The sequence below is a fragment of the Heterocephalus glaber genome, unplaced genomic scaffold (genome assembly GCF_053883595.1).
Source record: "Heterocephalus glaber isolate CG9 unplaced genomic scaffold, H.glaber_assembly_v1.0 deba00001461, whole genome shotgun sequence".
NCBI lineage: Eukaryota > Metazoa > Chordata > Mammalia > Rodentia > Bathyergidae > Heterocephalus > Heterocephalus glaber.
In genome coordinates, this window is record NW_028258308.1 from 2,672,194 (window position 1) to 2,686,365 (window position 14,172).

At 34.3% G+C, this 14,172-nt stretch overlaps 1 protein-coding gene across 1 annotated transcript; it reads right to left on the reverse strand.

Moving 5' to 3' along the window:
* Positions 1–6,747: 6,747 nt before the first annotated feature.
* LOC101719516 (protein FAM170A-like) lies at positions 6,748–10,995 on the reverse strand. The gene is made up of 2 exons (XM_004874612.2): positions 10,431–10,995; positions 6,748–6,806 (listed from the first exon to the last, which is right to left on the reverse strand). Exons 1-2 carry the CDS (start codon positions 10,993–10,995, stop codon positions 6,748–6,750), a joined length of 624 nt encoding a protein of 207 aa, XP_004874669.2.
* Between the last annotated feature and the right edge of the window lie 3,177 nt (positions 10,996–14,172).

Here is a 14,172-nt window from a genome sequence, read left to right on the forward strand (position 1 = left end):
CATCCCAGGTTTGCATCTTGCAAACAACCTGTCATAGTATTTCTCCTCATCCTTCATAACTGTGTGAAACAACTCCCCTAATAATTCCTCCCACTTCATCCATTATGTTGATTTTGCCTCTCTTGAAAATTCTAATACAAGTGATATTTTAATAGTCATAGATATTGTTAGTTTTAACTGTGGAAAAATCATTTGGAGGATATATTTAGTTTGAATTTAGTGAAATGTATGGTTTTCTGTCACTCCTATATATAAGTTCATTCAAAGATATAATTCACAGTGTAGTTTAGAGGTGGGAGTCTCATATAAGGAATTTTAAGCTACAAGTGGTAGAATAAATATGAAAATATTAACAGCATTCACAAGTGGCCTAGGGTTGAGGGAGGTTGCCAGAAAAGGACAAACCTGGGACAGAACCCTCTTCTCAAGCTGGGTAGAGACATTTATGGAGAACATATGACTGTAGTGGATTGGTAAAGAATTTCTTTGGGTGGCAAGCTCCAGAGGAAATCTGCATCAGTAGACAGGCAGGAAACAATCATTCAGAGTACAGGCTAGTTGTGGCTGATATGTATGTGTACAGGAATTAGCCTGTAATTTGAAAGCCTGGAACATGTGGTGTTCTTGTTGGAAGGGCTGTAGAATATTAGTCACCAGGCCCCAGCAAACAGGAAAGATAAGTTTCTTTGTTTTTACAAAAAGCAAAAGCACAACAATTGAAATAAGAAAACAAATCCTTTCCTTTTTGTAATAGTTCACAAGAACCCTCTAATTTAAAAAAGCTCTAACATTGTGCCAACTGGCAAGGAAACCACAGTTAAAGGACCCAGATCTATTTTCCCCGAATAGGCAATGAAGAGTTATTTTGGAGCTGGAAGCAATAAACAGCATACTCTTGTGTGTGCAAAATTTATTGCTAGACATCTGAATGGAAGAAGAGCCTTTAGGAGTTCTGATTTCCCCTTGCTGATTCGCTTTGTGTCATGACATGGAAATTCTGAGACAGAGGTAAAATTGTGATTTACATCTCTCCTATGGTATTTGGTGCCAGAAATACATGGGGATGGCAACAAGTCTAGAGACCAACAGTCTCAGAAAGTGGTGAAATTTATTTTTGTATTTATCACATGCGTAAAATTGTATTTTCTAGTGTGTAAATGTTGTTGTAATTTCCACAAAAATAAGGCATTAAACTCTGTGAAATTTTTTAAAGGGATCCTTATAAATATTAAATAAGGAAGTATAGGACTATATATGAAAATGATCAAAGTTATTAGTAGACAAGACAAAATGCTTAATATCTATAAAAATCTACACTTCTACTTAAAACCTACATCTATGGTGTGAATTTGTTCTTTTTCATGTTTTGTACTTTTTGTGCTGCTTTGTAGTTGATTTCAAATGTACTGCATGAATTTAATCAACTAAACTAATGCAGTAAACTTTGTAGAGATGCATTTTATTACCTTTTCCTTTCCTATTTTCCCCAGAACTTCTCAAAGAGTGGGACCATAAATGCTTGCTTAATGAAATGGTGAATTAAAGTACTATTTTCCTGTCCTTATTAGTGGAATAAATACACAATTCCTAGATTTAGTCTTTCTGCTCATCAAAATGAATGTTAGTGACCAGATATCTCTAGAGAGCCTATTCAATTCAAAGTTACTTTCTTTTATGATTCAGAATGGGATAAAGAGGATCAGAATATTAACAGTTTTTAGATTTATTTCATTGTTCATTGTTCCCAAAACTCTTCTTTAAGATTATATTGCTATTATTTAGTTTCTCCTTTACAATTTTTATAATATAGAAGAATGACCTGAGAGAAAATACATAATAGATTCAAAGCATCATCATTGATTTTAAGTGTAGGATTGTGAATTGTAATCTTAAAACATAGAGATATAAGTATGTGCTTATTCAATAAATGGAATACAGAGACCTGCATTTTGTTCTGTTTATTATGGTACAATCTGTTAATCATTTACTGTTATCTTGAGACTGCAATCTGAAGGAATCATTCAAAAGCCCTTTCATAACTGACATTCCCTCCTTTCAACTTTTGTAACTTTTCTACACAGGAGTATTTTCAAACTCATACATCTCCTGGACTTCAAGTTGGAAAGTTTTTCATTATGTCCAGAGAAATTATGTTCCCTATAAAAACAAACCAATGTAGGGCTAGGAATTTAGCACAGTGGTTCTGCAGCCTGCCTCGCAAGTGCAAGGCCCCAGTTCAATCCCCAGTTTCAGACAAACAAACAAACAAACAACATACCAATGTAAACTTTTTCAATAATGTCTTCAAACCATTTCACAACGCCTCCTTTATCCTGACATTTCACGCCCTGAATACAAGTTGATAGCTTAATCTACATTTGGTTTGAGCATCTTTTATGCTTTAATAAAATGTCTAAACTCTCACTTTTACATGACACAAACCAAGAATATGAAAGGGAATTGCACAGTTCCATTGACATTCATGGATGGTGATTATTTTGGATGGTTTTATGTGCCAACGGAAAGGAGAACATGAAGCAGAACAAGATGACAAAGATCATTGCTTTTTCAAAGGTCAGCAAGTGAGAGAGCTAGAGACTGAAGGCTGCCAATTTAAGCAGGTCCACTTTGATGCTTGAGCGCTATGGAATTTGATCCAATGGGGCTTTTCCACTTGCTTTTGTTAAATCACTTAGTGTCTGAATTTAAGTAAGTCAGGGTTGAATAGCTTAAAGGAAAACTAGAACTCATCAGCTGATTTATTTTTGTTAAAGATTGGAAAGGGCAATGACATTGATGAAAGCAATGGCATCACCAATAATAGCTAATACTGCACGACAGTGTTTTAAATTCTAATTTAATTAACTATATAAGATCTTCTAGTAACAAGAAGATGGAATTTATCTAGAAATACCTCTGTAATTTTTTCTATCACTCATATCCCCAGTATAATATGGAACACTAAAGATTAAATAAATCAAATATACTCACTAATTGCAAAGTAATGGGCTGTTTGAAATACCTTCATTTATATGGTTACTTAAAAGGAATACAATGAAGAGTACAGAACTCTGTATTGTGGCTTTGACATCAACACAAATGAACTGACTGGCTCTTCAAATTTGCTTGCATGGTACAAAGAATATGAAATTAAATGATATGTGTTTCATTTCTGGTTGCATTTTTACAGTTGTGTATTTTAGCAAAAAAGTAATTTAGTCAATAATATGTTCATATTTTCAAATTAAATCTTTTTCAAATTAAATCTTATTCAAATTTGAAAAGTAAATACAATGTCAATTTTTATTAGTATATGTTTGTAATACACAATGAATATATTTATTGTGGGATATGGTTACATATACATATTCCATTTTAATCCTTTTTTATTCCTCTTTTCTCCTCTCCTAGCCTCAAATCCCCTTACCCTCCAGAAAGTCTATAATCTCAGTCTGATTCCTTTAAGTATTTTCTGCAATGCTAGTTTAGTGATCATATAGTTATTTTGCATTTCTTTGCCATGGAAAATCTTTACTTCTCTGGCTATTTTGAAGGCTAATTTTGCAGGATACAGAAGTCTGGGTTGACATTTGTTTTCTTTTATGGGTTGAAATACTTTTCTCTAAAGTCTCCTGGTCTTTAAGATTTGTGTTGAGGAATCTGCTATTATTCTGATATGTTTTCCTTCATAGGTTACTTTCTGTTTTTTCTCTAACAGCCTTTAGTATTCTTTCCTTTGGTTGTTTTTCTGGAATTTTTACTATGATATGTCATGGAGAGGTTCTTTTCCGGTAATGACTATTTGGGGTTCTCTACTGCTTTTGTACATGACTATTAAATTCTCTTTCCCTACATTTGCAAAATTTTCTGCTCTAATTTCAGTGAATAGATTTTTATACCTTTTGAATGATCATCTAATTATTTTTAATTTTTATTTTAATTTTTCCTTCATTATAATTCTGTGTTGTTGTGGATTTTTTTTTGTCATGTAACAAACAGATGTTGGATTCACCTTTTGCAATATCTTGCCCCATTTTCTATGGTATTTTGTTGGCAAGGATCTACTACATCTACCTTGTCTTCAATTTTTGACACTCTGTTCTCACATTGCTTAAGTTTGCTACCCATGCTTATTATTGAATATTTTTATATCTTGTATTTCTCTTTTCTTTCTCTTTATAACTTCTACTTCTTTACTAAATGGTTATTTATGTCTTCCATTGTCTTATTTAACTCAATTAGTTTACTCTTTCATTTTTAAGCTTGTTCAGCATTTTATTAGTAAAATCCTATATCTGTTTAATTAAATCATCTGAGCTCATTAAACATCTTATATAACTTGCTTGTGTGTTTTTTCTTCAATCTTTTCAAATATTTTGGCCATTTGGATTGAGTTCTTTGCCTGTAACTTCCTCTTTTTCAATATCCATGAGATCAGCTTTTAAATAGTTAAGGGATTTTGGAGGGATTTTATTGCCTTAATTTCTCATATTTCTAATGTTATTGTGTTGCAGGCTGATGATTGGTTAGGATGGTAAAACTCTATCACTACTGTTTACATTCCATCTCCCTGTGATATGTACTTGAGTCTGGTCATGTTTTGCTGTTTATACCTAACCTACTCAACATAATACTTAAGAATCTTCTTAGTCCTCACATTTCTTCTGGGGCTTGATTGCCAGCACCACTCAGAGAGGAAATTTAAAAAAAAACTCACAGTATTGCTGAAGACAGAAAGACAAAGCAGATATCAGTACACAGTCAATATCAATTGATAGCAACAACTATGTCATCATTCACAATAGAATAGAAATCAGGAATAATAATACAGTCAAAGACAAACTGGATATTGACATATCATAAGAACCAATAAAAGCTACAACTGTACATCCTTTAACAATACAAAAGAGATCTGCAAAAAATATTATGGACATAAAGACAAAAGATTGTCATACATTAAATATCTATGTAGTAAAACCACAGTTCACAATATAAAAGAATTCGGCAATAATGCCATAGTGTCCACAAAAAAACTAAGAATAAATAAAGCTTAGTAGTAATAATAACATAAAAAAAGGGAGTGGGAAAGGAAAAAATAAAAGAAGTACAACTTGAAAAAGAAAATAAGAAAGAGGAAGGGACAAAAGAGATAAAAAAGCTAGTTCAAGAATAAAATAAATTTAAAAGAATTAAATAAAATTACCAGGAGAAAAAAAAGAAAAGAAAAATTTACAAAAGAATTTAAAAAAGAGCAAAAGAAAGGAAAATAGAACTTTTAAAAAACAAAGAAAAAGAAAAATGCGTTTCAGATCAATGTTTTAGCACTGGATTCCACCAGACATGGGGAGTGAGTCACAGCTGAGGCTTATTTTGCATGCATGCCCACGTTTTGCTGTGTGAATGCTGAGTCCTGCCTTGACTTTCCTACTGCGTGGGATTAGTCAATGGTGCGGTGTCTGCCTTATGGCTGTCTGCACTCCAGTGGCTCTTAGTGCTTGTGCTCCTCTCTATAGCTGCTATCTCTGACTAGCTTTGTGGTTTATGGGACTGTTAGATGCCCTTCTTGCTCCAGAGGCCCTTCTATCTGTACATCCTGGGATTTGGCAACTGTCCAAGTCAAGTTATATCCCTGATCATGTTGGCAGATCAGGACAGCAAACAGACCACTAGGCTTTTTGTAGAAAGTAGGCAGGGAAGGAGGCTACACAGTCTACTAGACATAATGCCCCATTTTCATACCCAGCTTTCACAAAATCACACCTGATTGGTCTGGCTTCTCACCACAGAGGACAGGATCACTGTGTCCTTTGCAGACTAAGTGGACTGCTCCTTAAAGTTAGCAGGGGCCTATGTCTGGCCCGCCCCGACTCTGCAACTGTTTCTTGTAGCTGTCACCCCCTGTCCCTGTCCCTGTGTTAGAGTGACCCCAGAAACTCTAGTGTGACTTCTGTGACTTCTGATTCCCAGAACAGCTCAGTCTTAAACAATAAACACCTTCTCTAAAGGGCTTTTGGTTTCTCAAGGATGGATAATCCTACAGTGAATTGTTTCTCCAACTCTAGTCTGCCATGTGAAAAGAGTCACTTTCAGAATAAAACCCTACACTGTATCCATGCCATTTACAATAACAGTGGCCTTTTCTTGGGTTAGCACTGCTCTTGCTTTGTCTACCCCTGAGGCTCCCTCTCTGCATTTGTGGAACCTGTTCCCACTTTCCAGGAGCCATGGTTAGCATTCCAGATGGCATTGTTCTTCTCTCTGCATTCTCTTCAATTTGTCTAACGTTTCTGCAATTTCCAGTGTTCCTGTTGGCTCTTTTTGATTCCCTGAGCTCCTCTTCTTTTTTCTTTGATTGTTGTTTTCGAGGTGTCTGGACTCCAGGTAGCAAAGAGGCAGTGATTTGCTGCCAGTCTTTACAATGCCATCTTTGAATCTCTCATATTATTATCATATCTTCATTTTAAAACAGTTTCAGACATGGAAATATGTTCTTTCTGTGCTGTGAATAGCTCTTGTATATCCTTTACCCATTTGTTCTGAATATGCAATTTTAAATAATCATACTACAATTTTTATAAGTAGGAAATTGACTTGTAAAGTACTTTTAACTAATCTATAGGCCTTACTTAAATTGTACCAGTTGTCTGAAGAGTATATGTATGCTGGTCCAGTAACACACATATCATTTGTTTGTCATATCTTCTTAGCTTCTTCCAATCTGAGACAGTTCACAGCCTTTCTTTATCTTTAACGACTTGATACTTCAGAAGTGTTATTTTGCAACTTTAGTTTGTCTGACGTTGCTTCTGGAAGTTATGCATTTTGAGCAAGAATGTTACAAATGTAATGTTATATCCTTATTACATCACTGACTATGTAATGTTGATGTTTCCCATTGATAATGCTATGATCATTTTGATAAGATGATGGTGGACAGTTATTTCAACTGTAAAATTTTTTAAATGCTGTTTTTGTCTTTAAAACAAAACTTCTGTTCTAGGTAATTATTCTTTTTATCATTCAAATTGTCATATAATTTCATCATTCATTGACGATTCAAGTTGTTTAGCATTTATTCTTATTGTAAAGTTGGGAGTGGTAGTTTTTCCTGCTTTGTCTCTAAGCTGAACTTAGAAGTTCAAAGGCAAACAGCTTTAACAGGAAAATTATGTGCATTACATTCCATAAATCTGTTGCTAGGACATTTAGAGATGTACTATGGGACTTAGTTATAATAAATAAAATATATTTGATTTCATATAGTGAATCTATGAAAATTATATGATAATATATATTTATATGTAATACATATGTATTATCATTTATCTAAAAATATAATATTGGGTCCAAGACAATTGTCCCAAATTCTTTCTATATAAAACTCCTTCTATTTATGAATCTTCTTTCTACACGTTATTGTTGAGAAATAATATATTTTTTGTAAGAACACAAATGCAGTGGCAAGTCCATCAATATTGATTAATCTTGAGTTGCCTTTAACACTTGCAGTCTCATCCTCTCAAATTAAAAATAATCACAGTATCAGAATTCTTCACTCTGAATAGTTTTCTTTCTGTCCCTTCTTACCTCGGAAATACGTAGCCTTAGTAATCCTCACAGTTCATTTTTTAAGAAGGTGGTCATACCAACTGAAGGTAATTAATAACCATTTATAACGATGGTTTTATAGTAGCTGAGGCATCAATAAGTACAGTTTCTTTGTTAACTCAAAATCATTATTGGAGTTCTAAATTTCTATTATTCTTATTTGGTATCTATGAATTTTATAAAAATGATCAATTTTATGTAAAATTTTATTTCATACTGTGGAATTTGGTGCTTGAACTATTTAAGTAGATAACAAAATGCCAGAAATGTTATGCATATAACACTACCTAGAAATATTCCTGTTCTAATATACTTTAGCATCTTACTTCAGATTTTTCTGAGCTTCCTCAAGGTGAATGCTTATAGACAGATACTCCTTGCGGGCTAAGGCTCATAAAAGATAAGTTGTAACAAGTAGAACAGATGTAGAAACTTGGAGGAGGGAAAGAGATGGGGAGAACAGAACACTATCTGAGGAGGTCAGACTGTGAGACTTTAACAGGAAGATAAATTTGCCTTTTTCATAGCTTTTTCTCAAATTAGTTCAGCTAATTGGTCAGTGACATGGACATTGCTGTGTTTTTTAATCATGAACTTAGAAATGTTGAAGGGAGATGAATATACATTATTTCCTTTGTAACTGCCCTCCTATTATTTTCCTGTTCAGAATTACCTCTAAGCCCCAGGATATATATCTGGTGTCAATTTTGACTCTCTGTCTATGTGTCCACTTCTAGTCATACCTATATGTATGATTTCTGGGCCAGGATGTGCTATGTCCAATGACTTTGCACACTTTCACTCTTTATCATACTGAACATATTATATAAGGTAGGCTGGAGAATATGTAGAGTTGGATACAATGAAGAGTTATTTTACTACAGATGGAAATGGTGGTTATTTGATTTACAAAAATTCTTATTTTTCTACATTATAAATGTAGACCAGGGCTTTGTTGAAGAATTCCTAGGAAAAAATCAGTAAAACGATCATCAAAGTAACAGAAACACATATTTTTAGATCACTATTCTTCATTGTACATAAGTGAAATATTGAAACATAAACAATTAACAAAGTCTGTTAATATGTCACTTTTATACTAAAGGAATTTGTAGATCTCTATTATTATAAATTTAGAAAACAAAAATTGTTATAAAATATTATTAAATCATAATTATACTGCTGTGTATGTAATATGTTTTCTACATTCCCTTTAATGGTAGAATGCAGATCTCTTCTCAAAATACATAAAATGCATTGGTTCATATTAGCAAAATATATATGTACATATTTGGTGATTTTCAATGTGAAAATAAATTATATTACTTTAAGAATTTGAATTTTTTTAAGGAAAAGCAGTACAATGCTCATTTTTTTCTTTCCCCCCCCCATTAACTTTATTGGTACATTTTAGGTATACAATACAGTTACATTAATCATTGGGATCTTGTACCATTACATGAGTATCTTGGTTCTCACTTTTTTTTCCCCTTCCCTTGCCCTCCCTTCACCCCCTCCACCCTTCCCTATTTGCAAAGACCTTGTTTCCATTTTTTTCCTCTTCTCATATTTTTTCCTTTCCCTTTTTTCCTTTCCCCTACCCCTCCCAATTCCCCTGCTCTTTTAGACCTTTTCTTCCTGTTACACAATATCAGTTATACATTTTTTAAATTACAATATTAAGATCTAGGAGACATTACCACAGATTTTACAGAATTTAAAAGGATATAGAAAGCATATTACAAAAATCTTTTTTGAAATAAATTTGACAACTTCTAAGAAGTAACTTAGAAGACAATTTAATGAAACTAACTCTAGAGGAAATATAAAATTTGAATAGCACCTATTAAAGAAAGTATATTCCTAGGCCTCTGAAGCTCTAGAGTATTGTCTGAGTTCCATGGCCAGGTGCCACCTTCCTTGCAGTATGCTTCAGATGATTCTAGGACAGTAAAACAAGCAACAGGGCAATAATGCACATACAATAATAGAACCAGCAACCAAGTTGAGGCAGCAAAAAGAAAGTTTGAGCTCAAGCACCTGCGAGTCAGTTGTGTAATGTGACAGATACACCTTCACTCTGAAGTTTCTAAAAGATATTACTTGTCTGCATTTTAAAATGAATACAAGAAAAAACTTGAAGCGATTATTTTGTTATTTTTACCTATTTCCATTTATGAGAAATACTATATAAATATGCACACATTTAATATGTATTTTACTTATATCTAATAAAATATATTTATAGAACAATTTTGGGTTCAACATGAAATTGGGAGGAAAGGACAAAGATTTCCTGTGTGTCCCCTACCGCTGCACATGTATAGCCTGCTCCATTATCAGTACATTCCACCATAGTGGAACATTGGTTAAAATTGATGAACACACACTGACACATGTAATTTGCATAACAGCCATGCTAAACTATTATTAAAAAGTAGACAATGTTTATATATGAGGAAACTGATATTTAAAGATGGCCAGGTTAAGAAGATAATAAAAGGCAGAGAAAAATTGAACTAAAGTCTTCTTTTTCTCAAAATTTCGACAAGTATTGTGATGGACACTTGTAATCTCAACATTCAGGAGGCTGAGGCAGGAGGATAGCCACAAGTTTGAGGCCAACCTGTACCATATACTGAGATCCTGTCTCAAAAAGAGAAAAAAGCATTTCATTTTCACAGCACAGTGTCCAGTAACCTCTATATATTTGTGTAGTGCATTTATTTTTTTATGATTTAATTTCTATTTATTATAATAGTAAAACAAAAAACCACAAAAAGCCAAAAGTAACAAGAACCTGAAGCATATCTCCGTATCACCTCCAGATGTTGTAATATTCCTATCCTCCTCCTCTGTGATTCTCTTGCTTTGCTTCATTGTGTTCCTTGGTTTGGCAAATGCAAGACTAAGGCATGAAGCACCACCCTCAACCCCATCCTCCCGGTGTTTCTTAAACAACCGCATATTGGGGAAGACCTGGCAGCAGACCATGCACCTAAAGCCACTATACGGGTCCTCCAGCACCGAACCCTGGGCCAGATTCTCAGGTGGCTTCTCAGCCTCTTCCCTTTCTTCTTGGCCTTCCCCGTGCAAGCCATTTTCACTGTCAGTTAGGACGTCTCTTAGGCACATATGAGAGAGGCTGGCTTTTGAAGGGATCTTCTCAGGAAAGGTAATTTTTGCTCTTCTTGTCATCTTTGCGGGGGGCTCCAAATCTTCTTCTGTATCCCCCAAGGAAGCCATACCCCTTTTCATTGGGACAGGCTTATGGTAAACCTTCAGGACTCTTTTCTTTTCAGTAGATGTTGCAGACTTTGAAGGGTTACTGGCCAAGGAGGAAGGCAAATGGGAATGTTCCATGAAGGAGAAATTCTCGCTCTCCATCAAATCTTGATTTTAAAGCCTCTGGGTGGATCCAGGACCATCCTGGTCCACAGGAATGCACTTGCTTGAAGAAGGAATGCAGGGCAAATGTTCTGAGACTGAGAAATTCTCTGCTGCATCCAGATTTGAACTTGGGACCATCTCATGTGTCTCAGCAGCATCCTCTGGAGAGTTGTGCAGTTCTGCATCCAAGAATTTGTCTTCATAGAAGTGCACTGAGGTTGAGGAAGAACTGTCTGCCACTTTGCGGCCTTGAGTTTGGGCCAGTACCTTGGCTCTACCCTGCAGAACATCTTGTAAATCCAACTTTCTTCTTGTACCCTTGACTTCTTCACAGGTCTTTTGAAGAGTTTCTTCTCCTGGTGTTTTTTCTTCTTTTTATGTTTCATTGCTCAACTCTTTGCAGAATTGTTGATATCAAGTAAGAGTCTGAGACTGTTCTCAGAGAATTATTAGTAATGATAAGAAATTAAATGTATACACCAAAAAAAAGCAAATAAGACGCTATCTGTTCACCAGATCACTGTCCTTCGTAAGGCTCAGTATGATACCCTGGTTGGTATGATACCAGTTATCACAAAGGCCTCAGCAGGGTTCTATGACCTATTGATGACATTCATGGTGTTCCAGGACCCCACCCATATTCACAGCACTGTAGGATGGCTTAATATATTGCCTAAATTCATCTGTCACTGACTTGAACTTTCTTTTTTTTCTTTCCCGTTAAGTTTATTGGTACATTCTAGGTATAAAATACAGTTACATTCATCATTGGGATCTTGTACCTTTACATGAGTATCTTGGTTCTTATTTTTTTCCCCTTCCCTTGCCCTCCATTCAACCCCTCCACCCTTCCTGACTTGCAAAGACTTTGTTTCCATTTTTTTCCTTTTCTCATATTTTTTCTTTTGCTTTTTTTCCCTTTCCCTTACCCCTCCCACTTGCCCTGCTCCTTTAGACCTTTACTTCCTATTACACAATATCAATTACACATTTTTTTAAATTACAATATCAAGATCTAGGGATGGGGATTTAGCTCAGTGGTTCCGGTACCTGCCTTGCAAGTGCAAGGTCCCAAGTTCGATTCCCGGTACCAAAAAAAAACCCCAAAAAACAAAAAAACCCCACAATATCAAGATCTAGGAGACACAGATTTTACAGAATTTAAAAGGATAAAGCATATTTCAAAAATCTGTTTTGAAATAAATTTGACAACTTCTAAAAAGTACCTTGGAAGACAAATTAATGAAACTAATTCTGGAGGAAATATAAAATTTGAATAGCACCTATTAAAGAAAGTATATTCCTAGCTTGAAACCCTACCTAAATGACAAGAGCAGGCTCATATACATTTTAACTGATAAATTATATCAAACAATTAAAGCACAAAAAAGAAGGAACACTTCTCCCCTCAGTTTAGGAAATCAACATTGTGCCAATACTAAAACTGGATAAAGAAAATAGAAGAAAAAAGTATGAACATAGATAGAAATTTGTTTAACAAAACAAACTATTAGAAGTCAGATCTGGCAGGATGTAGAAAGTGGTTTTGTTATAGGGCTGGCAGTGTTGGTTCAGCAATGGAAGATCCACACCCAAAAGTTATCGTTTTAACAGAGGAAAGGAAAAAGCTATATGATCCTGTCACTAGTTGGAGAAAAAGTATTGGACTAAATTCCACAGCTGTTCATGGTAAAAGCTATCAGGAGACTAGAAGTAGAACAGAAACTTCTCAACAGATTAAAGACATGCACCCCATACTTCCATTGAGAACGCCTTATATGAATGGAGAAGATACAATACTTTCTCCTTAAGGTGGGGAACAAAGGCAGATATGCTTACTCTTCATCTGTCCATTAAACTTTGAAACCTAGGCCCAAACCAAAATAGTCTGGCAATAAAATGACACAATTAGGATAGGACTGGCAAGGTAGGAGCAAAATCTTTATATGTAGAAGAAATGATCCTCTACAGAGAAAATACTAAGAAATCTCTAGGAGCCCCTAGAACTTGTATTAGAATTTAGCAGGATTAGAAAATACGAGGTATATATAAAAATTCAGGTCTGTGTATACTTGCTATAAATGTAGAATTGGATATTGAAATTTAAAAGTTATGTAGGAGTACAAAGGACTTGGAAAAGTGAAAAGAAATAAATAACAGTGTTGAAGACATTTATTACCTAATTTTAAGGCTTCCTCTAAAGCTACAGTAATCAAGGCAATGTGGGCATAAGAAAAGACAAATAGATCAATGAAATGAAACAGAGAATCTAGAAATAGAACCACACATATATGGTCCACTGAGTTTTGAAAAATTATTTAACATTAACATTTTATAGAACATAAACTCAACAAAAGAGCAGAGGAAAAGAAAATGTTTTCAACAAATGATACTGGAACACCTGGTATCCGTATGTAAAAAATTAACATCAACCCTTTATTTCCATATATAAAAATAACTTGAAAGGATCTATAAACCTAAATATGAAAGACTAAAACTATAAAACTTTAAGAAGAAATTCCAAAGGAAAATGTTCATGAATTTAGGGTAGGCAAGAATTTCCCAGGATACAAAAAACATGATGTATAAAAGAAAAAAAATTGATAAATGAGATTCCATCAAAATTTAGAACTTTATTTTTTTCCTTAAATTCTTTTATTGGTACATTTTAGGTACACAATACATTTACATTTATCATTGGGTGCTTGTACCTGTACATGATGTATCTTGGTTCTTATTTTTTCCCCATTACCTGTGCGCCCTTCACCCCCTCTACCATTCCCTATTTACATAGACTTTGTTTCCATTTTTTTCTTTTCTCATAATTTTTTCTTTCCCTTCTTTCCTTGCCCCTTCCCCTCCCACTTCCCCTACCCCTTTGAACCTTTTCTTCCTATTTCAAATTATCAATTATTTGTTTTAATCATTTTAATCCTTATTTACATTTTCAGTTTCTCGCAGTAGAGAAACTATTCAGTATTTACACGTGCGTCCTATTTATTTCACTTAAGAATATGACCTCAATATGCATCCGTTTAGCTATAAATGTCTCTAATTTCTCATTCTTTATTGCTGAATAGTACTCCATTTTATTAAAAAAACACATCTTCTTTATCCAGTTTCTAGTTGATGGACACTTGGGCTGTTTCCAAGCTTTAGCTATTATAAACTATG